At 52.3% G+C, this 27,554-nt stretch overlaps 1 protein-coding gene and 55 non-coding genes across 56 annotated transcripts; all 56 read left to right on the forward strand.

The window, feature by feature from the left end:
• The first annotated feature begins 358 nt into the window (after nt 1–358).
• On the forward strand, nt 359–440 carry TRNAS-GCU (transfer RNA serine (anticodon GCU)). Its single transcript has one exon. It is a non-coding gene; the product is annotated as a tRNA-Ser (tRNA).
• A 560-nt stretch (nt 441–1,000) lies between these two features.
• Nucleotides 1,001–1,082, forward strand: TRNAS-GCU (transfer RNA serine (anticodon GCU)). Its single transcript has one exon. It is a non-coding gene; the product is annotated as a tRNA-Ser (tRNA).
• Nucleotides 1,083–1,481: 399 nt separating this feature from the next.
• On the forward strand, nt 1,482–1,563 carry TRNAS-GCU (transfer RNA serine (anticodon GCU)). Its single transcript has one exon. It is a non-coding gene; the product is annotated as a tRNA-Ser (tRNA).
• A 240-nt stretch (nt 1,564–1,803) lies between these two features.
• Nucleotides 1,804–1,885, forward strand: TRNAS-GCU (transfer RNA serine (anticodon GCU)). Its single transcript has one exon. It is a non-coding gene; the product is annotated as a tRNA-Ser (tRNA).
• Nucleotides 1,886–1,966: 81 nt separating this feature from the next.
• Nucleotides 1,967–2,048, forward strand: TRNAS-GCU (transfer RNA serine (anticodon GCU)). Its single transcript has one exon. It is a non-coding gene; the product is annotated as a tRNA-Ser (tRNA).
• A 726-nt stretch (nt 2,049–2,774) lies between these two features.
• Nucleotides 2,775–2,856, forward strand: TRNAS-GCU (transfer RNA serine (anticodon GCU)). Its single transcript has one exon. It is a non-coding gene; the product is annotated as a tRNA-Ser (tRNA).
• Nucleotides 2,857–3,095: 239 nt separating this feature from the next.
• TRNAS-GCU (transfer RNA serine (anticodon GCU)) lies at nt 3,096–3,177 on the forward strand. Its single transcript has one exon. It is a non-coding gene; the product is annotated as a tRNA-Ser (tRNA).
• A 239-nt stretch (nt 3,178–3,416) lies between these two features.
• Nucleotides 3,417–3,498, forward strand: TRNAS-GCU (transfer RNA serine (anticodon GCU)). Its single transcript has one exon. It is a non-coding gene; the product is annotated as a tRNA-Ser (tRNA).
• An 881-nt stretch (nt 3,499–4,379) lies between these two features.
• TRNAS-GCU (transfer RNA serine (anticodon GCU)) lies at nt 4,380–4,461 on the forward strand. Its single transcript has one exon. It is a non-coding gene; the product is annotated as a tRNA-Ser (tRNA).
• A 238-nt stretch (nt 4,462–4,699) lies between these two features.
• TRNAS-GCU (transfer RNA serine (anticodon GCU)) lies at nt 4,700–4,781 on the forward strand. Its single transcript has one exon. It is a non-coding gene; the product is annotated as a tRNA-Ser (tRNA).
• Nucleotides 4,782–4,860: 79 nt separating this feature from the next.
• TRNAS-GCU (transfer RNA serine (anticodon GCU)) lies at nt 4,861–4,942 on the forward strand. Its single transcript has one exon. It is a non-coding gene; the product is annotated as a tRNA-Ser (tRNA).
• A 241-nt stretch (nt 4,943–5,183) lies between these two features.
• TRNAS-GCU (transfer RNA serine (anticodon GCU)) lies at nt 5,184–5,265 on the forward strand. Its single transcript has one exon. It is a non-coding gene; the product is annotated as a tRNA-Ser (tRNA).
• An 80-nt stretch (nt 5,266–5,345) lies between these two features.
• TRNAS-GCU (transfer RNA serine (anticodon GCU)) lies at nt 5,346–5,427 on the forward strand. The gene has a single exon. It is a non-coding gene; the product is annotated as a tRNA-Ser (tRNA).
• Nucleotides 5,428–6,152: 725 nt separating this feature from the next.
• Nucleotides 6,153–6,234, forward strand: TRNAS-GCU (transfer RNA serine (anticodon GCU)). The gene has a single exon. It is a non-coding gene; the product is annotated as a tRNA-Ser (tRNA).
• Nucleotides 6,235–6,472: 238 nt separating this feature from the next.
• On the forward strand, nt 6,473–6,554 carry TRNAS-GCU (transfer RNA serine (anticodon GCU)). The gene has a single exon. It is a non-coding gene; the product is annotated as a tRNA-Ser (tRNA).
• A 1,362-nt stretch (nt 6,555–7,916) lies between these two features.
• On the forward strand, nt 7,917–7,999 carry TRNAS-GCU (transfer RNA serine (anticodon GCU)). The gene has a single exon. It is a non-coding gene; the product is annotated as a tRNA-Ser (tRNA).
• Nucleotides 8,000–8,398: 399 nt separating this feature from the next.
• TRNAS-GCU (transfer RNA serine (anticodon GCU)) lies at nt 8,399–8,480 on the forward strand. The gene has a single exon. It is a non-coding gene; the product is annotated as a tRNA-Ser (tRNA).
• Nucleotides 8,481–8,721: 241 nt separating this feature from the next.
• On the forward strand, nt 8,722–8,803 carry TRNAS-GCU (transfer RNA serine (anticodon GCU)). The gene has a single exon. It is a non-coding gene; the product is annotated as a tRNA-Ser (tRNA).
• An 81-nt stretch (nt 8,804–8,884) lies between these two features.
• TRNAS-GCU (transfer RNA serine (anticodon GCU)) lies at nt 8,885–8,966 on the forward strand. The gene has a single exon. It is a non-coding gene; the product is annotated as a tRNA-Ser (tRNA).
• A 79-nt stretch (nt 8,967–9,045) lies between these two features.
• On the forward strand, nt 9,046–9,127 carry TRNAS-GCU (transfer RNA serine (anticodon GCU)). Its single transcript has one exon. It is a non-coding gene; the product is annotated as a tRNA-Ser (tRNA).
• A 397-nt stretch (nt 9,128–9,524) lies between these two features.
• On the forward strand, nt 9,525–9,606 carry TRNAS-GCU (transfer RNA serine (anticodon GCU)). Its single transcript has one exon. It is a non-coding gene; the product is annotated as a tRNA-Ser (tRNA).
• Nucleotides 9,607–9,844: 238 nt separating this feature from the next.
• TRNAS-GCU (transfer RNA serine (anticodon GCU)) lies at nt 9,845–9,926 on the forward strand. Its single transcript has one exon. It is a non-coding gene; the product is annotated as a tRNA-Ser (tRNA).
• An 880-nt stretch (nt 9,927–10,806) lies between these two features.
• On the forward strand, nt 10,807–10,888 carry TRNAS-GCU (transfer RNA serine (anticodon GCU)). Its single transcript has one exon. It is a non-coding gene; the product is annotated as a tRNA-Ser (tRNA).
• Nucleotides 10,889–11,126: 238 nt separating this feature from the next.
• TRNAS-GCU (transfer RNA serine (anticodon GCU)) lies at nt 11,127–11,208 on the forward strand. Its single transcript has one exon. It is a non-coding gene; the product is annotated as a tRNA-Ser (tRNA).
• A 79-nt stretch (nt 11,209–11,287) lies between these two features.
• TRNAS-GCU (transfer RNA serine (anticodon GCU)) lies at nt 11,288–11,369 on the forward strand. Its single transcript has one exon. It is a non-coding gene; the product is annotated as a tRNA-Ser (tRNA).
• Nucleotides 11,370–11,920: 551 nt separating this feature from the next.
• On the forward strand, nt 11,921–12,002 carry TRNAS-GCU (transfer RNA serine (anticodon GCU)). The gene has a single exon. It is a non-coding gene; the product is annotated as a tRNA-Ser (tRNA).
• A 79-nt stretch (nt 12,003–12,081) lies between these two features.
• Nucleotides 12,082–12,163, forward strand: TRNAC-GCA (transfer RNA cysteine (anticodon GCA)). Its single transcript has one exon. It is a non-coding gene; the product is annotated as a tRNA-Cys (tRNA).
• Nucleotides 12,164–12,562: 399 nt separating this feature from the next.
• On the forward strand, nt 12,563–12,644 carry TRNAR-CCU (transfer RNA arginine (anticodon CCU)). The gene has a single exon. It is a non-coding gene; the product is annotated as a tRNA-Arg (tRNA).
• A 240-nt stretch (nt 12,645–12,884) lies between these two features.
• On the forward strand, nt 12,885–12,966 carry TRNAS-GCU (transfer RNA serine (anticodon GCU)). The gene has a single exon. It is a non-coding gene; the product is annotated as a tRNA-Ser (tRNA).
• A 238-nt stretch (nt 12,967–13,204) lies between these two features.
• TRNAS-GCU (transfer RNA serine (anticodon GCU)) lies at nt 13,205–13,286 on the forward strand. The gene has a single exon. It is a non-coding gene; the product is annotated as a tRNA-Ser (tRNA).
• Nucleotides 13,287–13,366: 80 nt separating this feature from the next.
• On the forward strand, nt 13,367–13,448 carry TRNAS-GCU (transfer RNA serine (anticodon GCU)). Its single transcript has one exon. It is a non-coding gene; the product is annotated as a tRNA-Ser (tRNA).
• Nucleotides 13,449–13,838: 390 nt separating this feature from the next.
• TRNAS-GCU (transfer RNA serine (anticodon GCU)) lies at nt 13,839–13,920 on the forward strand. Its single transcript has one exon. It is a non-coding gene; the product is annotated as a tRNA-Ser (tRNA).
• Nucleotides 13,921–13,999: 79 nt separating this feature from the next.
• Nucleotides 14,000–14,081, forward strand: TRNAS-GCU (transfer RNA serine (anticodon GCU)). The gene has a single exon. It is a non-coding gene; the product is annotated as a tRNA-Ser (tRNA).
• Nucleotides 14,082–14,480: 399 nt separating this feature from the next.
• On the forward strand, nt 14,481–14,562 carry TRNAS-GCU (transfer RNA serine (anticodon GCU)). Its single transcript has one exon. It is a non-coding gene; the product is annotated as a tRNA-Ser (tRNA).
• Nucleotides 14,563–14,801: 239 nt separating this feature from the next.
• Nucleotides 14,802–14,883, forward strand: TRNAS-GCU (transfer RNA serine (anticodon GCU)). Its single transcript has one exon. It is a non-coding gene; the product is annotated as a tRNA-Ser (tRNA).
• A 240-nt stretch (nt 14,884–15,123) lies between these two features.
• TRNAS-GCU (transfer RNA serine (anticodon GCU)) lies at nt 15,124–15,205 on the forward strand. The gene has a single exon. It is a non-coding gene; the product is annotated as a tRNA-Ser (tRNA).
• Nucleotides 15,206–15,770: 565 nt separating this feature from the next.
• Nucleotides 15,771–15,852, forward strand: TRNAS-GCU (transfer RNA serine (anticodon GCU)). The gene has a single exon. It is a non-coding gene; the product is annotated as a tRNA-Ser (tRNA).
• An 881-nt stretch (nt 15,853–16,733) lies between these two features.
• On the forward strand, nt 16,734–16,815 carry TRNAS-GCU (transfer RNA serine (anticodon GCU)). Its single transcript has one exon. It is a non-coding gene; the product is annotated as a tRNA-Ser (tRNA).
• Nucleotides 16,816–17,215: 400 nt separating this feature from the next.
• TRNAS-GCU (transfer RNA serine (anticodon GCU)) lies at nt 17,216–17,297 on the forward strand. The gene has a single exon. It is a non-coding gene; the product is annotated as a tRNA-Ser (tRNA).
• Nucleotides 17,298–17,377: 80 nt separating this feature from the next.
• TRNAC-GCA (transfer RNA cysteine (anticodon GCA)) lies at nt 17,378–17,459 on the forward strand. Its single transcript has one exon. It is a non-coding gene; the product is annotated as a tRNA-Cys (tRNA).
• A 400-nt stretch (nt 17,460–17,859) lies between these two features.
• On the forward strand, nt 17,860–17,941 carry TRNAR-CCU (transfer RNA arginine (anticodon CCU)). Its single transcript has one exon. It is a non-coding gene; the product is annotated as a tRNA-Arg (tRNA).
• Nucleotides 17,942–18,182: 241 nt separating this feature from the next.
• TRNAS-GCU (transfer RNA serine (anticodon GCU)) lies at nt 18,183–18,264 on the forward strand. Its single transcript has one exon. It is a non-coding gene; the product is annotated as a tRNA-Ser (tRNA).
• A 238-nt stretch (nt 18,265–18,502) lies between these two features.
• TRNAS-GCU (transfer RNA serine (anticodon GCU)) lies at nt 18,503–18,584 on the forward strand. The gene has a single exon. It is a non-coding gene; the product is annotated as a tRNA-Ser (tRNA).
• An 80-nt stretch (nt 18,585–18,664) lies between these two features.
• On the forward strand, nt 18,665–18,746 carry TRNAS-GCU (transfer RNA serine (anticodon GCU)). Its single transcript has one exon. It is a non-coding gene; the product is annotated as a tRNA-Ser (tRNA).
• A 390-nt stretch (nt 18,747–19,136) lies between these two features.
• TRNAS-GCU (transfer RNA serine (anticodon GCU)) lies at nt 19,137–19,218 on the forward strand. Its single transcript has one exon. It is a non-coding gene; the product is annotated as a tRNA-Ser (tRNA).
• A 79-nt stretch (nt 19,219–19,297) lies between these two features.
• Nucleotides 19,298–19,379, forward strand: TRNAS-GCU (transfer RNA serine (anticodon GCU)). Its single transcript has one exon. It is a non-coding gene; the product is annotated as a tRNA-Ser (tRNA).
• A 560-nt stretch (nt 19,380–19,939) lies between these two features.
• TRNAR-CCU (transfer RNA arginine (anticodon CCU)) lies at nt 19,940–20,021 on the forward strand. The gene has a single exon. It is a non-coding gene; the product is annotated as a tRNA-Arg (tRNA).
• Nucleotides 20,022–20,260: 239 nt separating this feature from the next.
• On the forward strand, nt 20,261–20,342 carry TRNAS-GCU (transfer RNA serine (anticodon GCU)). The gene has a single exon. It is a non-coding gene; the product is annotated as a tRNA-Ser (tRNA).
• Nucleotides 20,343–20,582: 240 nt separating this feature from the next.
• On the forward strand, nt 20,583–20,664 carry TRNAS-GCU (transfer RNA serine (anticodon GCU)). The gene has a single exon. It is a non-coding gene; the product is annotated as a tRNA-Ser (tRNA).
• A 565-nt stretch (nt 20,665–21,229) lies between these two features.
• Nucleotides 21,230–21,311, forward strand: TRNAS-GCU (transfer RNA serine (anticodon GCU)). The gene has a single exon. It is a non-coding gene; the product is annotated as a tRNA-Ser (tRNA).
• Nucleotides 21,312–21,873: 562 nt separating this feature from the next.
• On the forward strand, nt 21,874–21,955 carry TRNAS-GCU (transfer RNA serine (anticodon GCU)). Its single transcript has one exon. It is a non-coding gene; the product is annotated as a tRNA-Ser (tRNA).
• Nucleotides 21,956–22,355: 400 nt separating this feature from the next.
• Nucleotides 22,356–22,437, forward strand: TRNAS-GCU (transfer RNA serine (anticodon GCU)). The gene has a single exon. It is a non-coding gene; the product is annotated as a tRNA-Ser (tRNA).
• A 241-nt stretch (nt 22,438–22,678) lies between these two features.
• TRNAS-GCU (transfer RNA serine (anticodon GCU)) lies at nt 22,679–22,760 on the forward strand. The gene has a single exon. It is a non-coding gene; the product is annotated as a tRNA-Ser (tRNA).
• Nucleotides 22,761–23,002: 242 nt separating this feature from the next.
• Nucleotides 23,003–23,084, forward strand: TRNAS-GCU (transfer RNA serine (anticodon GCU)). Its single transcript has one exon. It is a non-coding gene; the product is annotated as a tRNA-Ser (tRNA).
• Nucleotides 23,085–23,474: 390 nt separating this feature from the next.
• TRNAS-GCU (transfer RNA serine (anticodon GCU)) lies at nt 23,475–23,556 on the forward strand. The gene has a single exon. It is a non-coding gene; the product is annotated as a tRNA-Ser (tRNA).
• Nucleotides 23,557–23,679: 123 nt separating this feature from the next.
• Nucleotides 23,680–25,524, forward strand: LOC142777028 (uncharacterized). The gene has a single exon (XM_075881334.1). The coding sequence runs from the start codon at nt 23,690–23,692 to the stop codon at nt 24,953–24,955; it is 1,266 nt and encodes a 421-aa protein (XP_075737449.1). The 5' UTR covers nt 23,680–23,689; the 3' UTR covers nt 24,956–25,524.
• Nucleotides 25,525–27,554: the final 2,030 nt, after the last annotated feature.

Here is a 27,554-nt window from a genome sequence, read left to right on the forward strand (position 1 = left end):
TAGTGTGTAAGCAGCACAGATGGCCTGCAAGGCGGACGAGGAACGACGAGAGCTTAAGGCGATGGACTGCTAATTCATTGGGCTCTGCCCGCGTTGGTTCGAATCCCATCCTCGTCGAGTCCCGTAACTTTTTTTTGTTCTCCCAGTGATCGGTCTTCGACACTAGTATGTAAGCTGCACAGATGGGGTGCAAGTCGGACAAGGTGGCCGGGAGGTTATGGCGATGGACTGCTAATCCATTGGGCTCATTCCGCGATGGTTCGAAACCCATCCTCGTCGAGTCGCGTAACTCATTTTGTTCTCCCAGTGATCTGTCTACGACACTAGTGTGTAAGCCGCACGAATGGCCTGCAAGGCAGACGAGGTGGCCGAGAGGTTAAGGCGATTGACTGCTAATCCATTGGGCTCTGCCCGCGTGGGTTCGAATCCAATCCTCGTCGAGTCACGTAACTTTTTTTCTTCTCCCAGTGATCGGTCTTCGACACTAGTGTTTAAGCTGCACGGACGGGGTGCAATGCGGACGAGGTGGCTGAGAGGTTAAGGATTGACAGCTAATTTATTGGGCTCTGCCCGGGTGGGTTCGAATCCCATCCTCGTCGAGTCCCGAAACTTTTTTGTTCTCCCAATGATCGGTCTTCGACACTAGTGTGTATGCTGCACAGATGGGGTGCAAGTCGGACGAGGTGGCCGAGAGGTTAAGATGATGGACTGCTAATCCATTGGACTCTGCCCGCGTGGGTTCGAATCCGATCCTCGTCGAGTCGCGTAACTTTTTTTTCTTCTCCCAGTGATCTGTCTTCGACACTAGTGTGTAAGCCTCACGGATGGGGTGCAATGCGGACGAGGTGGCCGAGAGGTTAAGGATTGACTGCAATTTTTTTGGGCTCGGACTGCGTGGGTTCGAATCCCATCCTCGTCGAGTCGCGTAACTTTTTTTTTGTTCTCCCTGTAATCAGTCTTCGACACTAGTGTGTAAGCTGCACGGGTGGCCTGCAAGGCGGACGAGGTGGCCGAGAGGTTAAGGCGATGGACTGCTAATCCATTGGGCTCTGCCCGCGTGGGTTCGAATCCCATCCTCGTCGAGTCACGTAACTTTTTTTCTTCTCTAGTGATCGGTCTTCGACACTAGTGTTTAAGCTGCACGGATGGGGTGCAATGCGGACGAGGTGGCTGAGAGGTTAAGGATTGAGTGCTAATTTATTGGGCTCTGCCCGCGTGGGTTCGAATTCCATTCTCGTTGAGTCGTGTAACTTTTTTTTGTTCTTCCAGTGATCGGTCTTCGACACTAGTGTGTAAGCTGCACGAATGGCCTGCAAGGCGGACGAGCTGGCCGAGAGGTTAAGACGATGGACTGCTAATGCATTGGGCTCTGCCCGCGTGGGTTCGAATCCCATCCTCATCGAGTCGCCTAAGTTTTTTTGTTTTCCCAGTGATCTGTCTACGATACTAGTGTGTAAGCCGCACGAATGGCCTGCAAGGCAGACGAGGTGGCCGAGAGGTTAAGGCGATTTACTGCTAATCCATTGGGCTCTGCCCGTGTGGGTTCGAATCCCATCCTCGTCGTGTCGCGTAACTTTTTTTTCTTCTCCCAGTGATCGCTCTTCGACACTTGTGTGTAAGCTGCACGAATGGGGTGCAATGCGGACGAGGTGGCCGAGAGGTTAAGGATTGACTGCTAATTTATTGGGCTCGGCCCGCATGGGTTCGAATCCCATCCTCGTCGAGTCGCGTAACTTTTTTTTGTTCTCCCAGTAATCAGTCTTCGATTCTAGTGTGTAAGCTGCACGGGTGGCCTGCAAGGCGGACGAGGTGGCCGAGAGGTTAAGGCGATGGACTGCTAATCCATTGGGCTCTGCCCGCGTGGGTTCGAATCCCATCCTCGTCGAGTCGCGTAACTTTTTTTTTGTTCTCCCAGTAATCAGTCTTCGACTCTAGTGTGTAAGCTGCACGGGTGGCCTGCAAGGCGGACGAGGTGGCCGGGAGGTTAAGGCGATGGACTGCTAATCCATTGGGCTCTGCCCGCGTGGTTTCGAATCCCATCCTCGTCGAGTCGCGTAACTTTTTTTTTGTTCTCCCAGTGATCGGTCTTCGACATTAGTGTGTAAGCTGCACAGATGGCCTGCAAGCCGGACGAGGAACGACGAGAGCTTAAGGCGATGGACTGCTAATCCATTGAGCTCTGCCTGCGTGGGTTCGAATCCCATCCTCGTCGAGTCGCGTAACTTTTTTTCTCCGAGTGATGGGTCTTCGACACTAGTGTGTAAGCTGCAAGAATGACCTGCAAGGCGGACGAGCTGGCTGAGAGGTTAAGACGATGGATTGCTAATGCATTGGGTTCTGCCCGCGTTGGTTCGAATCCCGTCCTCGTCGAGTCGCGTAGCTTTTTTTTGTTCTCCCAGTGATCGGTCTTCGACACTAGTATGTAAGCTGCACAGATGGGGTGCAAGTCGGACAAGGTGGCCGGGAGGTTATGGCGATGGACTGCTAATCCATTGGGCTCATTCCGCGATGGTTCGAAACCCATCCTCGTCGAGTCGTGTAACTCATTTTGTTCTCCCAGTGATCTGTCTACGACACTAGTGTGTAAGCCGCACGAATGGCCTGCAAGGCAGACGAGGTGGCCGAGAGGTTAAGGCGATTGACTGCTAATCCATTGGACTCTGCCCGCGTGGGTTCGAATCCGATCCTCGTCGAGTCGCGTAACTTTTTTTTTGTTCTCCCTGTAATCAGTCTTCGACACTAGTGTGTAAGCTGCACGGGTGGCCTGCAAGGCGGACGAGGTGGCCGAGAGGTTAAGGCGATGGACTGCTAATCCATTGGGCTCTGCCCGCGTGGGTTCGAATCCCATACTCGTCGAGTCACGTAACTTTTTTTCTTCTCTCAGTGATCGGTCTTCGACACTAGTATTTAAGCTGCACGGATGGGGTGCGATGCGGACGAGGTGGCTGAGAGGTTAAGGATTGACTGCTAATTTATTGGGCTCTGCCCGCGTGGGTTCGAATTCCATCCTCGTCGAGTCGCGTAACTTTTTTTGGTTCTCCCAGTGATGGGTCTTCGACACTAGTGTGTAGGCTGCACGGGTGGCCTGCAAGGCGGACGAGGTGGCCGAGAGGTTAAGCCGATGGACTGCTAATCCATTGGGCTCTGCCCGCGTGGGTTCGAATCCAATCCTCGTCGAGTCACGTAACTTTTTTTCTTCTCCCAGTGATCGGTCTTCGACACTAGTGTTTAAGCTGCACGGATGGGGTGCAATGCGGACGAGGTGGCTGAGAGGTTAAGGATTGACGGCTAATTTATTGGGCTCTGCCCGCGTGGGTTCGAATTCCATTCTCGTTGAGTCGTGTAACTTTTTTTTGTTCTTCCAGTGATCGGTCTTCGACACTAGTGTGTAAGCTGCACGAATGGCCTGCAAGGCGGACGAGGTGGCCGAGAGGTTAAGCCGATGGACTGCTAATCCATTGGGCTCTGCCCGCGTGGGTTCGAATCCAATCCTCGTCGAGTCACGTAACTTTTTTTCTTCTCCCAGTGATCGGTCTTCGACACTAGTGTGTAAGCTGCACACATGGCCTGCAAGGCGGACAAGGTGGACGAGAGCTTAAGGCGATGGACTGCTCATCCATTGGGATCTGCCCGCGTGGGTTCGAATCCCATCCTCGTCGAGTCTCGTAACTTTTTTCTCTGAGTGATGGGTCTTCGACACTAGTGTGTAAGCTGCAAGAATGACCTGCAAGGCGGGCGTGCTGGCCGAGAGGTTAAGACGATAAACTGCTAATGCATTGGGCTCTGCCCGCGTGGGTTCGAATCCCATCTTCGTCGAGTCGCGTAGCTTTTTTTTGTTCTCCCAGTGATCGGTCTTCGACACGAGTATGTAAGCTGCAGAGATGGGGTGCAAGTCGGACAATGTGGCCGGGAGGTTATGGCGATGGACTCCTAATCTATTGGACTCATTCCGCGTGGGTTCGAATCTCGTCCTGGTCGAGTCGCGTAACTCATTTTGTTCTCCCAGTGATCTGTCTACGACACTAGTGTGTAAGCCGCACGAATGGCCTGGAAGGCAGACAAGGTGGCCGAGAGGTTAAGGCGATTGACTCTAATCCATTGGGCTGGTCCCGCGTGGGTTCGAATCCCATCCTCGTCGAGTCGCGTAACTTTTTTTTCTTCTCCCAGTGATCGGTCTTCGACACTAGTGTGTAAGCCTCACGGATGGGGTGCAAGTCGGACAAGGTGGCCGGGAGGTTATGGCGATGGACTGCTAATCCATTGGACTCATTCCGCGATGGTTCGAAACCCATCCTCGTCGAGTCGCGTAACTCTTTTTGTTCTCCCAGTTACCTGTCTACGACACTAGTGTGTAAGCCGCACGAATGGCCTGCAAGGCAGACGAGGTGGCCGAGAGGTTAAGGCGATGGACTGCTAATCCATTGGGCTCTGCCCGCGTGGGTTCGAATCCCATCCTCGTCGAGTCACGTAACTTTTTTTCTTCTCTGGTGATCGGTCTTCGACACTAGTGTTTAAGCTGCACGGATGGGGTGCAATGCGGACGAGGTGGCCGAGAGGTTAAGGATTGACTGCTAAGTTATTGGGCTCTGCCCGCGTGGGTTCGAATTCCATTCTCGTTGGGTCGTGTAACTTTTTTTTGTTCTTCCAGTGATCGGTCTTCGACACTAGTGTGTAAGCTGCACGAATGGCCTGCAAGGCGGACGAGCTGGCCGAGAGGTTAAGACGATGCACTGCTAATGCATTGGGCTCTGCCCGCGTGGGTTCGAATCCCATCCTCATCGAGTCGCGTAAGTTTTTTTGTTTTCCCAGTGATCTGTCTACGATACTAGTGTGTAAGCCGCACGAATGGCCTGCAAGGCAGACGAGGTGGCCGAGAGGTTAAGGCGATTTACTGCTAATCCATTGGGCTCTGCCCGTGTGGGTTCGAATCCCATCCTCGTCGTGTCGCGTAACTTTTTTTTCTTCTCCCAGTGATCGCTCTTCGACACTTGTGTGTAAGCTGCACGAATGGGGTGCAATGCGGACGAGGTGGCCGAGAGGTTAAGGATTGACTGCTAATTTATTGGGCTCGGCCCGCATGGGTTCGAATCCCATCCTCGTCGAGTCGCGTAACTTTTTTTTTGTTCTCCCAGTAATCAGTCTTCGATTCTAGTGTGTAAGCTGCACGGGTGGCCTGCAAGGCGGACGAGGTGGCCGAGAGGTTAAGGCGATGGACTGCTAATCCATTGGGCTCTGCCCGCGTGGGTTCGAATGCCATCCTCGTCGAGTCGCGTAACTTTTTTTTGTTCTCCCAGTAATCAGTCTTCGACTCTAGTGTGTAAGCTGCACGGGTGGCCTGCAAGGCGGACGAGGTGGCCGGGAGGTTAAGGCGATGGACTGCTAATCCATTGGGCTCTGCCCGCGTGGTTTCGAATCCCATCCTCGTCGAGTCGCGTAACTTTTTTTGTTCTCCCAGTGATCGGTCTTCGACATTAGTGTGTAAGCTGCACAGATGGCCTGCAAGCCGGACGAGGAACGACGAGAGCTTAAGGCGATGGACTGCTAATCCATTGAGCTCTGCCTGCGTGGGTTCGAATCCCATCCTCGTCGAGTCGCGTAACTTTTTTTCTCCGAGTGATGAGTCTTCGACACTAGTGTGTAAGCTGCAAGAATGACCTGCAAGGCGGACGAGCTGGCTGAGAGGTTAAGACGATTGACTGATAATCCATTGGACTCTGCCCGCGTGGGTTCGAATCCGATCCTCGTTGAGTCGCGTAACTTTTTTTTTGTTCTCCCTGTAATCAGTCTTCGACACTAGTATGTAAGCTGCACAGATGGGGTGCAAGTCGGACAAGGTGGCCGGGAGGTTATGGCGATGGACTGCTAATCCATTGGGCTCATTCCGCGATGGTTCGAAACCCATCCTCGTCGAGTCGTGTAACTCATTTTGTTCTCCCAGTTATCTGTCTACGACACTAGTGTGTAAGCCGCACGAATGGCCTGCAAGGCAGACGAGGTGGCCGAGAGGTTAAGGCGATTGACTGCTAATCCATTGGACTCTGCCCGCGTGGGTTCGAATCCGATCCTCGTTGAGTCGCGTAACTTTTTTTTTGTTCTCCCTGTAATCAGTCTTCGACACTAGTGTGTAAGCTGCACGGGTGGCCTGCAAGGCGGACGAGGTGGCCGAGAGGTTAAGGCGATGGACTGCTAATCCATTGGGCTCTGCCCGCGTGGGTTCGAATCCCATACTCGTCGAGTCACGTAACTTTTTTTCTTCTCTCAGTGATCGGTCTTCGACACTAGTGTTTAAGCTGCACGGATGGGGTGCAATGCGGACGAGGTGGCTGAGAGGTTAAGGATTGACTGCTAATTTATTGGGCTCTGCCCGGGTGGGTTCGAATCCCATCCTCGTCGAGTCCCGAAACTTTTTTTGTTCTCCCAATGATCGGTCTTCGACACTAGTGTGTATGCTGCACAGATGGGGTGCAAGTCGGACGAGGTGGCCGAGAGGTTAAGATGATGGACTGCTACTCCATTGGGCTCTGCCCGCGTGGGTTCGAATCCCATCCTCGTCGAGTCCCGAAACTTTTTTTGTTCTCCCAGTGATCGGTCTTCGACACTAGTGTGTAAGCTGCACAGATGGCCTGCAAGGCGGACAAGGTGGACGAGAGCTTAAGGCGATGGACTGCTCATCCATTGAGATCTGCCCGCGTGGGTTCGAATCCCATCTTCGTCGAGTCTCGTAACTTTTTTCTCTGAATGATGGGTCTTCGACACTAGTGTGTAAGCTGCAAGAATGACCTGCAAGGCGGGCGTGCTGGCCGAGAGGTTAAGACGATAAACTGCTAATGCATTGGGCTCTGCCCGCGTGGGTTCGAATCCCATCTTCGTCGAGTCGCGTAGCTTTTTTTTGTTCTCCCAGTGATCGGTCTTCGACACTAGTATGTAAGCTGCAGAGATGGGGTGCAAGTCGGACAAGGTGGCCGGGAGGTTATGGCGATGGACTCCTAATCTCTTGGACTCATTCCTCGTGGGTTCGAATCTCGTCCTGGTCGAGTCGCGTAACTCATTTTGTTCTCCCAGTGATCTGTCTACGACACTAGTGTGTAAGCCGCACGAATGGCCTGCAAGGCAGACAAGGTGGCCGAGAGGTTAAGGCGATTGACTCTAATCCATTGGGGTGGTCCCGCGTGGGTTCGAATCCCATCCTCGTCTTGTCGCGTAACTTTTTTTTCTTCTCCCAGTGATCGGTCTTCGACACTAGTGTGTAAGCTGCACGGATGGGGTGCCATGCGGACGAGGTGGCCGAGAGGTTAAGGATTGACTGCTAATTTATTGGGCTCAGCCCGCGTGGGTTCGAATCCGATCCTCGTCGAGCCGCGTAACTTTTTTTTGTTCTCCCAGTTATCAGTCTTTGACACTAGTGTGTAAGCTGCACGGGTGGCCTGCAAGACGGACGAGGTGGCCGAGAAGTTAAGGCGATGAACTGCTAATCCATTGGGCTCTGCACGCATGGTTTCGAATCCCATCCTCGTCGAGTCGCGTAACTTTTTTGTTCTCCCAGTGATCTGTCTACGACACTAGTGTGTAAGCCGCACGAATGGCCTGCAAGGCAGACGAGGTGGCCGAGAGGTTAAGGCGATTGACTGCTAATCCATTGGACTCTGCCCGCGTGGGTTCGAATCCGATCCTCGTCGAGTCACGTAACTTTTTTTTCTTCTCCCAGTGATCGGTCTTCGACACTAGTGTGTAAACCTCACGGATGGGGTGCAATGCGGACGAGGTGGCCGAGAGGTTAAGGATTGACTGCTAATTTATTGGGCTCGGAATGCGTGGGTTCGAATCCCATCCTCGTCGAGTCGCGTAACTTTTTTTTGTTCTCCCTGTAATCAGTCTTCGACACTAGTGTGTAAGCTGCACGGGTGGCCTGCAAGGCGGACGAGGTGGCCGAGAGGTTAAGGCGATGGACTGCTAATCCATTGGGCTCTGCCCGCGTGGGTGTCGAATCCCATCCTCGTCGAGTCACGTAACTTTTTTTCTTCTCTAGTGATCGGTCTTCGACACTAGTGTTTAAGCTGCACGGATGGGGTGCAATGCGGACGAGGTGGCTGAGAGGTTAAGGATTGACTGCTAATTTATTGGGCTCTGCCCGCGTGGGTTCGAATTCCATTCTCGTTGAGTCGTGTAACTTTTTTTTGTTCTTCCAGTGATCGGTCTTCGACACTAGTGTGTAAGCTGCACGAATGGCCTGCAGGGCGGACGAGCTGGCCGAGAGGTTAAGACGATGGACTGCTAATGCATTGGGCTCTGCCCGCGTGGGTTCGAATCCCATCCTCATCGAGTCGCGTAAGTTTTTTTGTTTTCCCAGTGATCTGTCTACGATACTAGTGTGTAAGCCGCACGAATGGCCTGCAAGGCAGACGAGGTGGCCGAGAGGTTAAGGCGATTTACTGCTAATCCATTGGGCTCTGCCCGTGTGGGTTCGAATCCCATCCTCGTCGTGTCGCGTAACTTTTTTTTCTTCTCCCAGTGATCGCTCTTCGACACTTGTGTGTAAGCTGCACGAATGGGGTGCAATGCGGACGAGGTGGCCGAGAGGTTAAGGATTGACTGCTAATTTATTGGGCTCGGCCCGCATGGGTTCGAATCCCATCCTCGTCGAGTCGCGTAACTTTTTTTTTGTTCTCCCAGTAATCAGTCTTCGATTCTAGTGTGTAAGCTGCACGGGTGGCCTGCAAGGCGGACGAGGTGGCCGAGAGGTTAAGGCGATGGACTGCTAATCCATTGGGCTCTGCCCGCGTGGGTTCGAATCCCATCCTCGTCGAGTCGCGTAACTTTTTTTTTGTTCTCCCAGTAATCAGTCTTCGACTCTAGTGTGTAAGCTGCACGGGTGGCCTGCAAGGCGGACGAGGTGGCCGGGAGGTTAAGGCGATGGACTGCTAATCCATTGGGCTCTGCCCGCGTGGTTTCGAATCCCATCCTCGTCGAGTCGCGTAACTTTTTTTGGTCTCCCAGTGATCGGTCTTCGACACTAGTATGTAAGCTGCAGAGATGGGGTGCAAGGCGGACGAGGTGGCCGGGAGGTTAAGGCGATGGACTGCTAATCCATTGGGCTCTGCCCGCGTGGTTTCGAATCCCATCCTCGTCGAGTCGCGTAACTTTTTTTGTTCTCCCAGTGATCGGTCTTCGACATTAGTGTGTAAGCTGCACAGATGGCCTGCAAGCCGGACGAGGAACGACGAGAGCTTAAGGCGATGCACTGCTAATCCATTGAGCTCTGCCATCGTGGGTTCGAATCCCATCCTCGTCGAGTCGCGTAACTTTTTTTTTCCGAGTGATGGGTCTTCGACACTAGTGTGTAAGCTGCAAGAATGACCTGCAAGGCGGACGAGGAACGACGAGAGCTTAAGGCGATGGACTGCTAATCCATTGAGCTCTGCCCGCGTGGGTTCGAATCCCATCCTCGTCGAGTAGCGTCACTTTTTTTCTCCGAGTGATGGGTCTTCGACACTAGTGTGTAAGCTGCACGGGTGGCCTGCAAGGCGGACGAGGTGGCCGAGAGGTTAAGCCGATGGACTGCTAATCCATTGGGCTCTGCCCGCGTGGGTTCGAATCCAATCCTCGTCGAGTCACGTAACTTTTTTTCTTCTCCCAGTGATCGGTCTTCGACACTAGTGTTTAAGCTGCACGGATGGGGTGCAATGCGGACGAGGTGGCTGAGAGGTTAAGGATTGACTGCTAATTTATTGGGCTCTACCCGCGTGGGTTCCAATCCCATCCTCGTCGAGTCCCGAAACTTTTATTGTTCTCCCAGTGATCGGTCTTCGACACTAGTGTGTAAGCTGCACAGATGGGGTGCAAGTCGGACGAGGTGGCCGAGAGGTTAAGGCGATGGACTGCTAATCCATTGGGCTCTGCCCGCGTGGGTTCGAATCCCATCCTCGTCGAGTCCCGAAACTTTTTTTTTCTCCCAGTGATCGGTCTTCGACACTAGTGTGTAAGCTGCACAGATGGCCTGCAAGGCGGACAAGGTGGACGAGAGCTTAAGGCGATGGACTGCTCATCCATTGAGATCTGCCCGCGTGGGTTCGAATCCCATCCTCGTCGAGTCGCGTAACTTTTTTTCTCTGAGTGATGGGTCTTCAACACTAGTGTGTAAGCTGCAAGAATGACCTGCAAGGCGGGAGTGCTGGCCGAGAGGTTAAGACGATAAACTGCTAATGCATTGGGCTCTGCCCGCGTGGGTTCGAATCCCATCTTCGTCGAGTCGCGTAGCTTTTTTTTTTCTCCCAGTGATCGGTCTTCGACACTAGTATGTAAGCTGCACAGATGGGGTGCAAGTCGGACAAGGTGGCCGGGAGGTTATGGCGATGGACTGCTAATCTATTGTACTCATTCCGCGTGGGTTCGAATCCCGTCCTCGTCGAGTCGCGTAACTCATTTTGTTCTCCCAGTGATCTGTCTACGACACTAGTGTGTAAGCCGCACGAATGGCCTGCAAGGCAGACGAGGTGGCCGAGAGGTTAAGGCGATTGACTGCTAATCCATTGGACTCTGCCCGCGTGGTTTCGAATCCGATCCTCGTCGAGTCGCGTAACTTTTTTTTCTTCTCCCAGTGATCGGTCTTCGACACTAGTGTGTAAGCCTCACGGATGGGGTGCAATGCGGACGAGGTGGCCGAGAGGTTAAGGATTGACTGCTAATTTATTGGGCTCGGACTGCGTGGGTTCGAATCCCATCCTCGTCGAGTCGCGTAACTTTTTTTTGTTCTCCCTGTAATCAGTCTTCGACACTAGTGTGTAAGCTGCACGGGTGGCCTGCAAGGCGGACGAGGTGGCCGAGAGGTTAAGGCGATAGACTGCTAATCCATAGGGCTCTACCCGCGTGGGTTCGAATCCCATCCTCGTCGAGTCACGTAACTTTTTTTCTTCTCCCAGCGATCGGTCTTCGACACTAGTGTTTAAGCTGCACAGATGGGGTGCAATGCGGACGAGGTGGCTGAGAGGTTAAGGATTGACTGCTAATTTATTGGGCTCTGCCCGCGTGTGTTCGAATTCCATCCTCGTCGAGTCGTGTAACTTTTTTTGTTCTCCCAGTGATCGGTCTTCGACACTAGTGTGTAAGCTGCACGAATGGCCTGCAAGGCGGACGAGGTGGCCGAGAGGTTAAGACGATGGACTGCTAATGCATTGGGCTCTGCCCACGTGGGTTCGAATCCCATCCTCATCGAGTCGCGTAAGTTTTTTTGTTCTCCCAGTGATCTGTCTACGACACTAGTGTGTAAGCCGCACGAATTGCCTGCAAGGCAGACGAGGTGGCCGAGAGGTTAAGGCGATTTACTGCTAATCCATTGGGCTCTGCCCGTGTGGGTTCGAATCCCATCCTCGTCGTGTCGCGTAACTTTTTTTTTCTTCTCCCAGTGATCGCTCTTCGACACTTGTGTGTAAGCTGCACGAATGGGGTGCAATGCGGACGAGGTGGCCGAGAGGTTAAGGATTGCATTGGGCTTCCCGCGGGGGTTCGAATCCTGTCCTCGTCGAGTCGCGTAGCTTCTTTTGTTCTCCCTGTGATCGGTCTTCGACACTAGTATATAAGCTGCACAGATGGGGTGCAAGTCGGACAAGGTGGCCGGGAGGTTATGGCGATGGACCTCTAATCCATTGGGCTCATTCCGCGTTGGTTCGAAACCCATCCTCGTCGAGTCGCGTAACTCATTTTGTTCTCCCAGTGATCTGTCTACGACACTAGTGTGTAAGCCGCACGAATGGCCTGCAAGGCAGACGAGGTGGCCGAGAGGTTAAGGCGATTGACTGCTAATCCATTGGACTCTGCCCGCGTGGTTTCGAATCCGATCCTCGTCGAGTCGCGTAACTTTTTTTTGTTCTCCCAGTAATCAGTCTTCGACACTAGTGCGTAAGCTGCACGGGTGGCCTGCAAGGCGGACGAGGTGGCCGAGAGGTTAAGACGATGGACTGCTAATCCATTGGGCTCTGCCCGCGTGGGTTCGAATCCCATCCTCGTCGAGTCCCGAAACTTTTTTTGTTCTCCCAGTGATCGGTCTTCGACACTAGTGTGTAAGCTGCACAGATGGCCTGCAAGGCGGACGAGGTGGCCGAGAGGTTAAGGCGATGGACTGCAAATCTATTGGGCTCTGCCCGCGTGGGTTCGAATTCCATCCTCGTCGAGTCGCGTAACTTTTTTTCTCTGAGTGATGGGTCTTCGACACTAGTGTGTAAGCTGCAAGAATGACCTGCAAGGCGGGCGAGCTGGCCTAGAGGTTGAGACGATAAACTGCTAATTCATTGGGCTCTGCCCGCGTGGGTTCGAATCCCATCTTCGTCGAGTCGCGTAGCTTTTTTTTGTTCTCCCAGTGATCGGTCTTCGACACTAGTATGTAAGCTTCACATTTGGGGTGCAAGTCGGACAAGGTGGCCGGGAGGTTATGGCGATGGACTGCTAATCCATTGGACTCATTCCGCGTGGGTTCGAATCCCGTCCTGGTCGATTCGCGTAACTCATTTTGTTCTCCCAGTGATCTGTCTACGACACTAGTGTGTAAGCCGCACGAATGGCCTGCAAGGCAGACAAGGTGGCCGAGAGGTTAAGGCGATTGACTCCTAATCCATTGGGCTGGTCCCGCGTGGGTTCGAATCCCATCCTCGTCGAGTCGCGTAACTTTTTTTTCTTCTCCCAGTGATCGGTCTTCGACACTAGTGTGTAAGCTGCACGGATGGGGTGCAATGCGGACGAGGTGGCCGAGAGGTTAAGGATTGACTGCTAATTTATTGGGCTCGGACTGCGTGGGTTCGAATCCCATCCTCGTCGAGTCGCGTAACTTTTTTTTGTTCTCCCTGTAATCAGTCTTCGACACTAGTGTGTAAGCTGCACGGGTGGCCTGCAAGGCGGACGAGGTGGCCGAGAGGTTAAGGCGATGGACTGCTAATCCATAGGGCTCTACCCGCATGGGTTCGAATCCCATCCTCGTCGAGTCACGTAACTTTTTTTCTTCTCCCAGTGATCGGTCTTCGACACTAGTGTTTAAGCTGCACAGATGGGGTGCAATGCGGACGAGGTGGCTGAGAGGTTAAGGATTGACTGCTAATTTATTGGGCTCTGCCCGCGTGTGTTCGAATTCCATCCTCGTCGAGTCGTGTAACTTTTTTTGTTCTCCCAGTGATCGGTCTTCGACACTAGTGTGTAAGCTGCACGAATGGCCTGCAAGGCGGACGAGGTGGCCGAGAGGTTAAGACGATGGACTGCTAATGCATTGGGCTCTGCCCACGTGGGTTCGAATCCCATCCTCATCGAGTCGCGTAAGTTTTTTTTGTTCTCCCAGTGATCTGTCTACGACACTAGTGTGTAAGCCGCACGAATTGCCTGCAAGGCAGACGAGGTGGCCGAGAGGTTAAGGCGATTTACTGCTAATTCATTGGGCTCTGCCCGTGTGGGTTCGAATCCCATCCTCGTCGTGTCGCGTAACTTTTTTTTTCTTCTCCCAGTGATCGCTCTTCGACACTTGTGTGTAAGCTGCACGAATGGAGTGCAATGCGGACGAGGTGGCCGAGAGGTTAAGGATTGCATTGGGCTTCCCGCGGGGGTTCGAATCCTGTCCTCGTCGAGTCGCGTAGCTTCTTTTGTTCTCCCAGTGATCGGTCTTCGACACTAGTATATAAGCTGCACAGATGGGGTGCAAGTCGGACAAGGTGGCCGGGAGGTTATGGCGATGGACCTCTTATCCATTGGGCTCATTCCGCGTTGGTTCGAAACCCATCCTCGTCGAGTCGCGTAACTTTTTTTTGTTCTCCCAGTAATCAGTCTTCGACACTAGTGCGTAAGCTGCACGGGTGGCCTGCAAGGCGGACGAGGTGGCCGAGAGGTTAAGACGATGGACTGCTAATCCATTGGGCTCTGCCCGCGTGGGTTCGAATCCCATCCTCGTCGAGTCCCGAAACTTTTTTTGTTCTCCCAGTGATCGGTCTTCGACACTAGTGTGTAAGCTGCACAGATGGCCTGCAAGGCGGACGAGGTGGCCGAGAGGTTAAGGCGACGGACTGCTAATCCATTGGGCTCTGCCCGCGTGGGTTCGAATCCCATCCTCGTCGAGTCCTGAAACTTTTTTTGTTCTCCCAGTGATCGGTCTTAGACACTAGTGTGTAAGCTGCACAGATGGCCTGCAAGGCGGACGAGGTGGACGAGAGCCTAAGGCGATGGACTGCTAATCCATTGAGCTCTGCCCGCGTGGGTTCGAATTCCATCCTCGTCGAGTCGCGTAACTTTTTTTCTCTGAGTGATGGGTCTTCGACACTAGTGTGTAAGCTGCAAGAATGACCTGCAAGGCGGGCGAGCTGGCCTAGAGGTTGAGACGATAAACTGCTAATGCATTGGGCTCTGCCCGCGTGGGTTCGAATCCCATCTTCGTCGAGTCGCGTAGCTTTTTTTTGTTCTCCCAGTGATCGGTCTTCGACACTAGTATGTAAGCTTCACATTTGGGGTGCAAGTCGGACAAGGTGGCCGGGAGGTTATGGCGATGGACTGCTAATCCATTGGACTCTGCCCGCGTGGGTTCGAATCCCATCCTCGTCGAGTTGCGTAACTTTTTTTTCTTCTCCCAGTGATCGGTCTTCGACACTAGTGTGTAAGCTGCACGGATGGGGTGCAATGCGGACGAGGTGGCCGAGAGGTTAAGGATTGACTGCTAATTTATTGGGCTCAGCCCGCGTGGATTCGAATCCCTTCCTCGTCGAGTCGCGTAACTCATTTTGTTCTCCCAGTGATCTGTCTACGACACTAGTGTGTAAGCCGCACGAATGGCCTGCAAGGCAGACGAGGTGGCCGAGAGGTTAAGGCGATTGACTGCTAATCCATTGGACTCTGCCCGCGTGGGTTCGAATCCCATCCTCGTCGAGTTGCGTAACTCTTTTTTCTTCTCCCAGTGATCGGTCTTCGACACTAGTGTGGAAGCTGCACGGATGGGGTGCAATGCGGACGAGGTGGCCGAGAGGTTAAGGATTGACTGCTAATTTATTGGGCTCGGCCTGCGTGGGTTCGAATCCCATCCTCGTCGAGTCGCGTAACTTTTTTTTGTTCTCCCAGTAATCAGTCTTCGACACTAGTGTGTAAGCTGCGCGGGTGGCCTGCAAGGCGGACGAGGTGGCCGAGAGGTTAAGGCGGTGGACTGCTAATCCATTGGGCTCTGCCCGCGTGGGTTCGAATCCCATCCTCGTCGAGTCGCGTAACTTTTTTTTTTGTTCTCCCAGTGATCGGTCTTCGACACTAGTGTGTAAGCTGCATGGATGGGGTGCAATGCGGACGAGGTGGCCGAGAGGTTAAGGTTTGACTGCTAATTTATTGGGCTCGGACTGCGTGGGTTCGAATCCCATCCTCGTCGAGTCGCGTAACTTTTTTTTGTTCTCCCAGTAATCAGTCTTCGTCACTAGTGTGTAAGCTACACGAATGGCCTACAAGGCGGACGAGGTGGCCGAGACGTTAAGACGATGGACTGCTAACCCATTGGGCTCTGCCCGCGTGGGTTCGAATTCCATCCTCGTCGAGTCGCGTAACTTTTTTTTGTTCTCCCAGTGATCGGTCTTCGACACTAGTGTGTAAGCTGCACGGATGGGGTGCAATGCGGACGAGGTGGCCGAGAGGTTAAGGATTGACTGCTAATTTATTGGGCTCGGCCCGCGTGGGTTCGAATCCCAACCTCGTCGAGTCGCGTAACTTTTTTTTTGTTCTCCCAGTAATCAGTCTTCGACACTAGTGTGTAAGCTGCACGGGTGTCCTGCAAGGCGGATGAGGTGGCCGAGAGGTTAAGGCGATGGACTGCTAACCCATTGGGCTCTGCCCGCGTGGGTTCGAATTCCATCCTCGTCGAGTCGCGTAACTTTTTTTTGTTCTCCCAGTGATCGGTCTTCGACACTAGTGTGTAAGCTGCACGGATGGGGTGCAATGCGGACGAGGTGGCCGAGAGGTTAAGGATTGACTGCTAATTTATTGGGCTCGGCCCGCGTGGGTTCGAATCCCATCCTCGTCGTGTCGCGTAACTTTTTTTTGTTCTCCCAGTAATCAGTCTTCGACTCTAGTGTGTAAGCTGCCCGGGTGGCCTGCAAGGCTGACGAGGTGGCCGAGAGGTTAAGGATTGACTGCCAATTTATTGGGCTCGGCCCGCGTGGGTTCGAATCCCATCCTCGTCGAATCACGTAACTTTTTTTTGTTCTCCCAGTGATCGGTCTTCGACACTAGTGTGAAAGCTGCACAGATGGCCTGCAAGGCGGACGAGGAACGACGAGAGCTTAAGGCGATGGACTGCTAATCCATTGAGCTCTGCCCGCGTGGGTTCGAATCCCATCCTCGTCGAGTCGCGTAACTTTTTTTCTCCGAGTGATGGGTCTTCGACACTAGTGTGTAATCTGCAATAATGACCTGCAAGGCGGACGAGCTGGCTGAGAGGTTAAGACGATGGACTGCTAATGCATTGGGCTCTGCCCGCGTTGGTTCGAATCCCGTCCTCGTCGAGTCGCGTAGCTTTTTTTGTTCTCCCAGTGATCGGTCTTCGACACTAGTATGTAAGCTGCACAGATGGGGTGCAAGTCGGACAAGGTGGCCGGGAGGTTATGGCGATGGACTACTAATCCATTGGGCTCATTCCGCGTTGGTTCGAAAGCCGTCTTCGTCGAGTCGCGTAACTCAGTTTGTTCTCCCAGTGATCTGTCTACGACACTAGTGTGTAAGCCGCACGAATGGCCTGCAAGGCAGACGAGGTGGCCGAGAGGTTAAGGCGATTGACTGCTAATGCATTGGACTCTGCCCGCGTGGGTTCGAATCCCATCCTCGTCGAGTCACGTAACGGTTTTTCTTCTCCCAGTGATCGGTCTTCGACACTAGTGTTTAAGCTGCACGGATGGGGTGCAATGCGGACGAGGTGGCCGAGAGGTTAAGGATTGACTGCTAATTTATAAGGCTCAGCCCGCGTGGGTTCGAATCCCATCCTCGTCGAGTCGCGTAACTTTTTTTTGTTCTCCCAGTAATCAGTCTTTGACACTAGTGTGTAAGCTGCATGGTTGGCCTGCAAGACGGACGAGGTGGCCGTGAGGTTAAGGCGATTGACTGCTATTCCATTGGTCTCATTCCGCGTGGGTTCGAAACCCATCCTCGTCGAGTCGCGTAACTCATTTTGTTCTCCCAGTGATCTGTCTACGACACTAGTGTGTAAGCCGCACGAATGGCCTGAAAGGCAGACGAGGTGGCCGAGAGGTTAAGGCGATTGACTGCTAATCCATTGGACTCTGCCCGCGTGGGTTCGAATCCCATCCTCGTCGAGTTGCGTAACTTTTTTTTCTTCTCCCAGTGTTTGGTCTTCGACACTAGTGTGGAAGCTGCACAGATGGCCTGCAAGGCGGACGAGGTGGCCGAGAGGTTAAGGCGATGGACTGCAAATCTATTGGGCTCTGCCCGCGTGGGTTCGAATTCCATCCTCGTCGAGTCGCGTAACTTTTTTTCTCTGAGTGATGGGTCTTCGACACTAGTGTGTAAGCTGCAAGAATGACCTGCAAGGCGGGCGAGCTGGCCTAGAGGTTGAGACGATAAACTGCTAATTCATTGGGCTCTGCCCGCGTGGGTTCGAATCCCATCTTCGTCGAGTCGCGTAGCTTTTTTTTTGTTCTCCCAGTGATCGGTCTTCGACACTAGTATGTAAGCTTCACATTTGGGGTGCAAGTCGGACAAGGTGGCCGGGAGGTTATGGCGATGGACTGCTAATCCATTGGACTCATTCCGCGTGGGTTCGAATCCCGTCCTGGTCGATTCGCGTAACTCATTTTGTTCTCCCAGTGATCTGTCTACGACACTAGTGTGTAAGCCGCACGAATGGCCTGCAAGGCAGACAAGGTGGCCGAGAGGTTAAGGCGATTGACTCCTAATCCATTGGGCTGGTCCCGCGTGGGTTCGAATCCCATCCTCGTCGAGTCGCGTAACTTTTTTTTCTTCTCCCAGTGATCGGTCTTCGACACTAGTGTGTAAGCTGCACGGATGGGGTGCAATGCGGACGAGGTGGCTGAGAGGTTAAGGATTGACTGCTAATTTATTGGGCTCGGACTGCGTGGGTTCGAATCCCATCCTCGTCGAGTCGCGTAACTTTTTTTTTGTTCTCCCTGTAATCAGTCTTCGACACTAGTGTGTAAGCTGCACGGGTGGCCTGCAAGGCGGACGAGGTGGCCGAGAGGTTAAGGCGATGGACTGCTAATCCATAGGGCTCTACCCGCATGGGTTCGAATCCCATCCTCGTCGAGTCACGTAACTTTTTTTCTTCTCCCAGTGATCGGTCTTCGACACTAGTGTTTAAGCTGCACAGATGGGGTGCAATGCGGACGAGGTGGCTGAGAGGTTAAGGATTGACTGCTAATTTATTGGGCTCTGCCCGCGTGTGTTCGAATTCAATCCTCGTCGAGTCGTGTAACTTTTTTTGTTCTCCCAGTGATCGGTCTTCGACACTAGTGTGTAAGCTGCACGAATGGCCTGCAAGGCGGACGAGGTGGCCGAGAGGTTAAGACGATGGACTGCTAATGCATTGGGCTCTGCCCACGTGGGTTCGAATCCCATCCTCATCGAGTCGCGTAAGTTTTTTTTGTTCTCCCAGTGATCTGTCTACGACACTAGTGTGTAAGCCGCACGAATTGCCTGCAAGGCAGACGAGGTGGCCGAGAGGTTAAGGCGATTTACTGCTAATCCATTGGGCTCTGCCCGTGTGGGTTCGAATCCCATCCTCGTCGTGTCGCGTAACTTTTTTTTTCTTCTCCCAGTGATCGCTCTTCGACACTTGTGTGTAAGCTGCACGAATGGAGTGCAATGCGGACGAGGTGGCCGAGAGGTTAAGGATTGCATTGGGCTTCCCGCGGGGTTTCGAATCCTGTCCTCGTCGAGTCGCGTAGCTTCTTTTGTTCTCCCAGTGATCGGTCTTCGACACTAGTATATAAGCTGCACAGATGGGGTGCAAGTCGGACAAGGTGGCCGGGAGGTTATGGCGATGGACCTCTTATCCATTGGGCTCATTCCGCGTTGGTTCGAAACCCATCCTCGTCGAGTCGCGTAACTTTTTTTTGTTCTCCCAGTAATCAGTCTTCGACACTAGTGCGTAAGCTGCACGGGTGGCCTGCAAGGCGGACGAGGTGGCCGAGAGGTTAAGACGATGGACTGCTAATCCATTGGGCTCTGCCCGCGTGGGTTCGAATCCCATCCTCGTCGAGTCCCGAAACTTTTTTTGTTCTCCCAGTGATCGGTCTTCGACACTAGTGTGTAAGCTGCACAGATGGCCTGCAAGGCGGACGAGGTGGCCGAGAGGTTAAGGCGACGGACTGCTAATCCATTGGGCTCTGCCCGCGTGGGTTCGAATCCCATCCTCGTCGAGTCCTGAAACTTTTTTTGTTCTCCCAGTGATCGGTCTTAGACACTAGTGTGTAAGCTGCACAGATGGCCTGCAAGGCGGACGAGGTGGACGAGAGCCTAAGGCGATGGACTGCTAATCCATTGAGCTCTGCCCGCGTGGGTTCGAATTCCATCCTCGTCGAGTCGCGTAACTTTTTTTCTCTGAGTGATGGGTCTTCGACACTAGTGTGTAAGCTGCAAGAATGACCTGCAAGGCGGGCGAGCTGGCCTAGAGGTTGAGACGATAAACTGCTAATGCATTGGGCTCTGCCCGCGTGGGTTCGAATCCCATCTTCGTCGAGTCGCGTACCTTTTTTTTGTTCTCCCAGTGATCGGTCTTCGACACTAGTATGTAAGCTTCACATTTGGGGTGCAAGTCGGACAAGGTGGCCGGGAGGTTATGGCGATGGACTGCTAATCCATTGGACTCATTCCGCGTGGGTTCGAATCCCGTCCTCGTCGATTCGCGTAACTCATTTTGTTCTCCCAGTGATCTGTCTACGACACTAGTGTGTAAGCCGCACGAATGGCCTGCAAGGCAGACAAGGTGGCCGAGAGGTTAAGGCGATTGACTCCTAATCCATTGGGCTGGTCCCGCGTGGGTTCGAATCCCATCCTCGTCGAGTTGCGTAACTTTTTTTTCTTCTCCCAGTGATCGGTCTTCGACACTAGTGTGTAAGCTGCACGGATGGGGTGCAATGCGGACGAGGTGGCCGAGAGGTTAAGGATTGACTGCTAATTTATTGGGCTCAGCCCGCGTGGGTTCGAATCCCATCCTCGTCGAGTCGCGTAACTCATTTCGTTCTCCCAGTGATCTGTCTACGACACTAGTGTGTAAGCCGCACGAATGGCCTGCAAGGCAGACGAGGTGGCCGAGAGGTTAAGGCGATTGACTGCTAATCCATTGGACTCTGCCCGCGTGGGTTCGAATCCCATCCTCGTCGAGTTGCGTAACTCTTTTTTCTTCTCCCAGTGATCGGTCTTCGACACTAGTGTGGAAGCTGCACGGATGGGGTGCAATGCGGACGAGGTGGCCGAGAGGTTAAGGATTGACTGCTAATTTATTGGGCTCGGCCTGCGTGGGTTCGAATCCCATCCTCGTCGAGTCGCGTAACTTTTTTTTGTTCTCCCAGTAATCAGTCTTCGACACTAGTGTGTAAGCTGCGCGGGTGGCCTGCAAGGCGGACGAGGTGGCCGAGAGGTTAAGGCGGTGGACTGCTAATCCATTGGGCTCTGCCCGCGTGGGTTCGAATCCCATCCTCGTCGAGTCGCGTAACTTTTTTTTTTGTTCTCCCAGTGATCGGTCTTCGACACTAGTGTGTAAGATGCATGGATGGGGTGCAATGCGGACGAGGTGGCCGAGAGGTTAAGGTTTGACTGCTAATTTATTGGGCTCGGACTGCGTGGGTTCGAATCCCATCCTCGTCGAGTCGCGTAACTTTTTTTTGTTCTCCCAGTAATCAGTCTTCGTCACTAGTGTGTAAGCTACACGAATGGCCTACAAGGCGGACGAGGTGGCCGAGACGTTAAGACGATGGACTGCTAACCCATTGGGCTCTGCCCGCGTGGGTTCGAATTCCATCCTCGTCGAGTCGCGTAACTTTTTTTTGTTCTCCCAGTGATCGGTCTTCGACACTAGTGTGTAAGCTGCACGGATGGGGTGCAATGCGGACGAGGTGGCCGAGAGGTTAAGGATTGACTGCTAATTTATTGGGCTCGGCCCGCGTGGGTTCGAATCCCAACCTCGTCGAGTCGCGTAACTTTTTTTTTGTTCTCCCAGTAATCAGTCTTCGACACTAGTGTGTAAGCTGCACGGGTGTCCTGCAAGGCGGATGAGGTGGCCGAGAGGTTAAGGCGATGGACTGCTAACCCATTGGGCTCTGCCCGCGTGGGTTCGAATTCCATCCTCGTTAAGTCGCGTAACTTTTTTTTGTTCTCCCAGTGATCGGTCTTCGACACTAGTGTGTAAGCTGCACGGATGGGGTGCAATGCGGACGAGGTGGCCGAGAGGTTAAGGATTGACTGCTAATTTATTGGGCTCGGCCCGCGTGGGTTCGAATCCCATCCTCGTCGAGTCGCGTAACTTTTTTTTGTTCTCCCAGTAATCAGTCTTCGACTCTAGTGTGTAAGCTGCCCGGGTGGCCTGCAAGGCTGACGAGGTGGCCGAGAGGTTAAGGATTGACTGCCAATTTATTGGGCTCGGCCCGCGTGGGTTCGAATCCCATCCTCGTCGAATCACGTAACTTTTTTTTGTTCTCCCAGTGATCGGTCATCGACACTAGTGTGAAAGCTGCACAGATGGCCTGCAAGGCGGACGAGGAACGACGAGAGCTTAAGGCGATGGACTGCTAATCCATTGAGCTCTGCCCGCGTGGGTTCGAATCCCATCCTCGTCGAGTCGCGTAACTCAGTTTGTTCTCCCAGTGATCTGTCTACGACACTAGTGTGTAAGCCGCACGAATGGCCTGCAAGGCAGACGAGGTGGCCGAGAGGTTAAGGCGATTGACTGCTAATGCATTGGACTCTGCCCGCGTGGGTTCGAATCCCATCCTCGTCGAGTCACGTAACGGTTTTTCTTCTCCCAGTGATCGGTCTTCGACACTAGTGTTTAAGCTGCACGGATGGGGTGCAATGCGGACGAGGTGGCCGAGAGGTTAAGGATTGACTGCTAATTTATAAGGCTCAGCCCGCGTGGGTTCGAATCCCATCCTCGTCGAGTCGCGTAACTTTTTTTTGTTCTCCCAGTAATCAGTCTTTGACACTAGTGTGTAAGCTGCATGGTTGGCCTGCAAGACGGACGAGGTGGCCGTGAGGTTAAGGCGATTGACTGCTATTCCATTGGTCTCATTCCGCGTGGGTTCGAAACCCATCCTCGTCGAGTCGCGTAACTCATTTTGTTCTCCCAGTGATCTGTCTACGACACTAGTGTGTAAGCCGCACGAATGGCCTGAAAGGCAGACGAGGTGGCCGAGAGGTTAAGGCGATTGACTGCTAATCCATTGGACTCTGCCCGCGTGGGTTCGAATCCCATCCTCGTCGAGTTGCGTAACTTTTTTTTCTTCTCCCAGTGTTTGGTCTTCGACACTAGTGTGGAAGCTGCACGGATGGGGTGCAATGCGGACGAGGTGGCCGAGAGGTTAAGGATTGACTGCTAATTTCTTGGGCTCGGCCTGCGTGGGTTCGAATCCCATCCTCGTCGAGTCGCGTAACTTTTTTTTTGTTCTCCCAGTAATCAGTCTTAGACACTAGTGTGTAAGCTGCGCGGGTGGCCTGCAAGGCAGACGAGGTGGCCGAGAGGTTAAGGCGATGGACTGCTAATCCATTGGGCTTTGCCAGCGTGGGTTCAAATCCCATCCTCGTCGAGTCAAGTAACTTTTTTTCTTCTCCCAGTGATCGGTCTTTGACACTAGTGTGTAAGCTGCACGGATGGGGTGCAATGCGGACGAGCTGGCCGAGAGGTTAAGACGATGGACTGCTAATGCATTGGGCTCTGCCCACGTGGGTTCGAATCCCATCCTCGTCGAGTCGCGTAACTTTTTTTTTGTTCTCCCAGTAATCAGTCTTCGACACTAGTGTGTAAGCTGCGCGGGTGGCCTGCAAGGCAGACGAGGTGGCCGAGAGGTTAAGGCGATGGACTGCTAATCCATTGGGCTTTGCCAGCGTGGGTTCAAATCCCATCCTCGTCGTGTCGCGTAACTTTTTTTTTCTTCTCCCAGTGATCGCTCTTCGACACTTGTGTGTAAGCTGCACGAATGGGGTGCAATGCGGACGAGGTGGCCGAGAGGTTAAGGATTGCATTGGGCTTCCCGCGTGGGTTCGAATCCCGTCCTCGTCGAGTCGCGTAGCTTTTTTTGTTCTCCCAGTGATCGGTCTTCGACACTAGTATATAAGCTGCACAGATGGGGTGCAAGTCGCACAAGGTGGCCGGGAGGTTATGGCGATGGACCTCTAATCCATTGGGCTCATTCCGCGTTGGTTCGAAACCCATCCTCGTCGAGTCGCGTAACTTTTTTTTGTTCTCCCAGTAATCAGTCTTCGACACTAGTGTCTAAGCTGCACGGGTGGCCTGCAAGGCGGACGAGGTGGCCGAGAGGTTACGACGATGGACTGCTAATCCATTGGGCTCTGCCCGCGTGGGTTCGAATCCCATCCTCGTTGAGTCCCGAAACTTTTTTTGTTCTCCCAGTGATCGGTCTTCGACACTAGTGTGTAAGCTGCACAGATGGCCTGCAAGGCGGACGAGGTGGCCGAGGAACCACTTCCGGCCACCGTAGTGTACGGACGTGGCGGCATGAGCTCCGGCGATATCGGAGCGGCATCAACGGCCCAGCTCGGTCGTGGTACCAGGAACATGGACGAATCGTCACAGGATTATCAGATTATTTTGCCCCGACTGCCATCAAATGATTCAACGCTGCATACTGTTTTTTTGCACGCTGATATCAAGGCGCGGCCGTATCGCGTTGAGGATTTCAGGGACGCTCTTATTCGTTTGGCTTTGCTTCCCGAGGTTGCTGCCTTGGGGGCGTACCAAATGAATCATGTTTGGGCCATCACTTTCAAGGACGAGGAGGGCAAGAAGAGAATACTCGCTGCTGGGGACATTGTGGTGAAGAACCAGCGCTGTATCACTATCGACCCTAACCACCAGGATACGAAGCTGAAGATACACTGGCTATTGTTTAACGTTCCTGACGACGAGGTGAGGGCAGCGTTGGCTCCTTATGGCAAGGTGAACGAAATAGTGCGAGAGCGCTGGCGCGTGTATGGATGCACCGACAAAGGCTCTTCGACGCGAGTGGTGAGCATCAGGCTCAAAGCTGGCCTCACGGTGGATGACCTCCCACATCAGTTGAGGATTGCCGGAGACCTCACGCTAGTTGTCGTCGCGGGAAGAGCACCGCTATGCCTGCGTTGCCGCGGAACAGGTCATATTAGGAGGGATTGCCGAGCCCCACGTTGTACAGTGTGTCGGCGTTTTGGGCATAATGAGAGCGGCTGTATGAGAACATATGCAAGTGTAGCAGGGCCCGCGGGGGGCGAAGAACTTTCCGAGCATCACATGGACGAGGCTGAAGCAGAAGAGCTGATAGGGGCGCGTCGGGAGGAACCGAAACCCAAGTTGACGCCCCTTACGCCACGCCCTACAGGTGCTGAGACGACGCTTAACAAAGACAAGGGTTCTACAAAAGACGTGCAATCCACGAGGAACACACAAGATATAACGGCGCTTGCAGCACAGGAAGAAATGTCGGAAAACATGGACACGTCAAATACATGTAAAAGGCCCAGGGAAGACGCGGAAGGCGAGAAGGCTGCTACAACGAAAGAAGTGGAGGAACCACCGGCCAAGGCGATGAACGTGCGCCGTAGACCGGCACCTAACATCCTCAGCGAACGTCGAATAGCCGAGAACCCCCCACCAACCCAGGTGCAACAGACACAACCGCCGCAGCAGCAACCAGTGCCGAATCAGCAGACATTGCATCAGCGACTGACAGATCATCAACAGAAGGGGCCTTCAGCGGGGCCCCCTTCAGAACAAAAGCCCCCGTAAGGTGGGGGTCTGGATTAAGTGACACAAGTATTGACCCGGCGGAAGCACCAACAAATGGAGCGCAGTGGTGAAGTGTGCATAATGTGCTGCGTGAAACGTGCGCGGCGCTCTACTTTTGTGATCAAAAGAAAGGGGACCTATCAGACCATATCGAACCTTGGACCTGATGGTGATAAAGGAGTATCAGAGGTGAGAACCATGTGGCCGGGACGGCCATTCACGTCCTAATGGCTATGAGCGTCGAAGCAGAATTGAGAGTTGCGACTCTCAATGTCAGGGGACTTGCCGCTCGACGAAGGCAGTATCAATTAAGTCGTTTGATGCTTGAACGTGATCTCGATGTTATTGCCATTCAGGAAACAAAAGTTGAAGGGCAAGATCAGACTGACCGAATGGTGTCCCCTTTTAGAGCCCGGTATGATGTGTGTGTGTCTCATGCCGTTGGAATGTCGGCGGGTTGTGCACTGTTCCTTAAAAATTCTATTGGTATAGTTGAGGAGACTGTAACTGTGTCTAGTACTGGGAGATTCATAGTTTGCGATTTTACATATAATAATAAAAAATGGCGAGTTGTCTGTGTTTACGCACCGAACAAAGAAGTTGAACGTAAATTATTGTTTGAGAATTTACAGACTTTTCTTAGCTGTGGCAGGATTGTCATTATGCTCGGCGACTTTAATTGTGTTTGCAACCCTCAGGACAGAGCAAAAAAAGCAGCCATAAAAGACCAAAGTGCAACGCTACTCTGCACTATTGTACAAGATTGTCATCTCGAAGATGTTGGTGATGTGCTCTCTGCAGAAGAGCACTTCACACACTTTCAGAACGAAAGTCATGCGAGGCTAGACAGAGCCTATGTGTCAGTAGAGTTAATGCGAGTATGTTCGAATTATGAAGTAAAAAGTGTGTCTTTCAGTGACCACAGTTTAGTAATGTTCACTATAGGGTATAAACAGAAGAAGACACGCTTTAACTGGGACGTGTGGAAATTAAACGACTTATTATTAAAAGATGAATTGTTCGTTGAAGCTGTGCAGGATTCCATTAACAAAATGTTAGCTGAGCCTCAAGCGAACGTGATTGAAGCCTGGGAGCGTTTTAAGGAGGTAACAAAGATGAAAGCCATAGAAAGATCCGGTGTGTTACATAGAGCCAAAAAGGAAAAAGAAAAAGATTTGCAATGTCAGTTAGACTTTACATTGAGTCTAGAAAGTAAAATGCCAGGAAAGTACACAAAAGAAATAAGGCAGTTAAAAAACCAATTGGAGGCAATTGACATTGAAAAATATAGAGGTGCGGTGATAAGGGCACGTGCAGAAAAATTATCTCTCGGCGAAACACCAACAAAGCGTGCACTTGGGGATGAAAAAAGATACGCCAAGCGAAATGAAATCAAAGCGATTGCAACTGATAGCGGTATTGTACGTGAAGCGACAGCAATTGAGCAAGTATTTGTTGAATATTTCCGAGGCTTACTTGGCCGAAAAGTGAAGGCAGAGGAAGGGTTTGAGGCTCAGTTTCTGCATTTGATACCAAAGCTCTCTGATAACGAGAGAGAGCAGCTGGAGATAGCGATTGAAGTGTCCGAAATAGAAAAGGCTATTGACGACCTAGCGGCTGGCAAAGCACCGGGACCTGATGGATTTGGTGCCGCATTGTACAAGACTTTTAAAGGTGTTATTTCTGTTGCCTTACATCGTGTCTTCACGGAGGCTATAAGATTAAAGGTTCTGCCCGGCTCATTTAAAAAGACGCACGTAATACTCATACCGAAAACTGACGACCCCAAAAAATTATTGTCCGTCAAGTCGTACCGACCAATCAGTTTAGCCAACACAGACTATAAAGTGTTTATGAAGGTTCTTGCAGGCAGGTTGCAAAGGATGATGAAAATACTAGTTGGACCACACCAGACTTGTGGTATAAAAGGACGCACAATAAATACAAATGTTCATGTAGCGAGAAGCGTGCTGGAGAGTTGCGATGTGTTTGGAAGCAAGGTTGCAATGTTGCAATTAGATCTGGAAAAAGCCTTTGACCGTGTAAATCATGATATCCTTTTTTTGATACTAGAATATGTTAATGTAGGGTCTGTCATTTTGGAAGGGGTAAAAATGGCCTATAGAGAGTGCTTTACGAGTATTGTAATTAATGGGCGACTTACTGAAAGCTTTCAAGGGACAAACGGTGTGCGGCAAGGTGATCCCATTTCGGCTTTATTATTTGCAATATATATGGAACCTTTCTGCATGAAGATTATTAGCAATGAAACAATAAAAGGGTATCAGCTAATGAACAGTGAAGTTAAAATGCTAACATATGCCGACGATATTGCCGTGTTTTGTAGCGATAAGGAAAGTGTCAGTGAAGTGATACGTCATGTGGCCTATTTTTGCAAGATGACAGGCAGTGCAGTAAACTGGGACAAATGCCTAGGCTTGTGGCATGGTTCTTGGGAGACCACCCCACAAAACTTTGCAAATATGAACTGGTCACTTGTACCGACGAAGTATCTCGGAGTACCCCTCCAGCATTATAAAAACACGGATGATTACTGGAAAGAGATATGTGAGAGCACTCGTGAGAAGACAAGAAACTG

Source organism: Rhipicephalus microplus, chromosome X (genome assembly GCF_043290135.1).
Source record: "Rhipicephalus microplus isolate Deutch F79 chromosome X, USDA_Rmic, whole genome shotgun sequence".
NCBI classification, from domain to species: domain Eukaryota; kingdom Metazoa; phylum Arthropoda; class Arachnida; order Ixodida; family Ixodidae; genus Rhipicephalus; species Rhipicephalus microplus.

Excerpts from the sequence above, each read along its gene's own strand:
- LOC142777028 (XM_075881334.1), top strand. The coding sequence starts at position 23,690 with ATGAGCTCCGGCGATATCGGAGCGGCATCAACGGCCCAGCTCGGTCGT.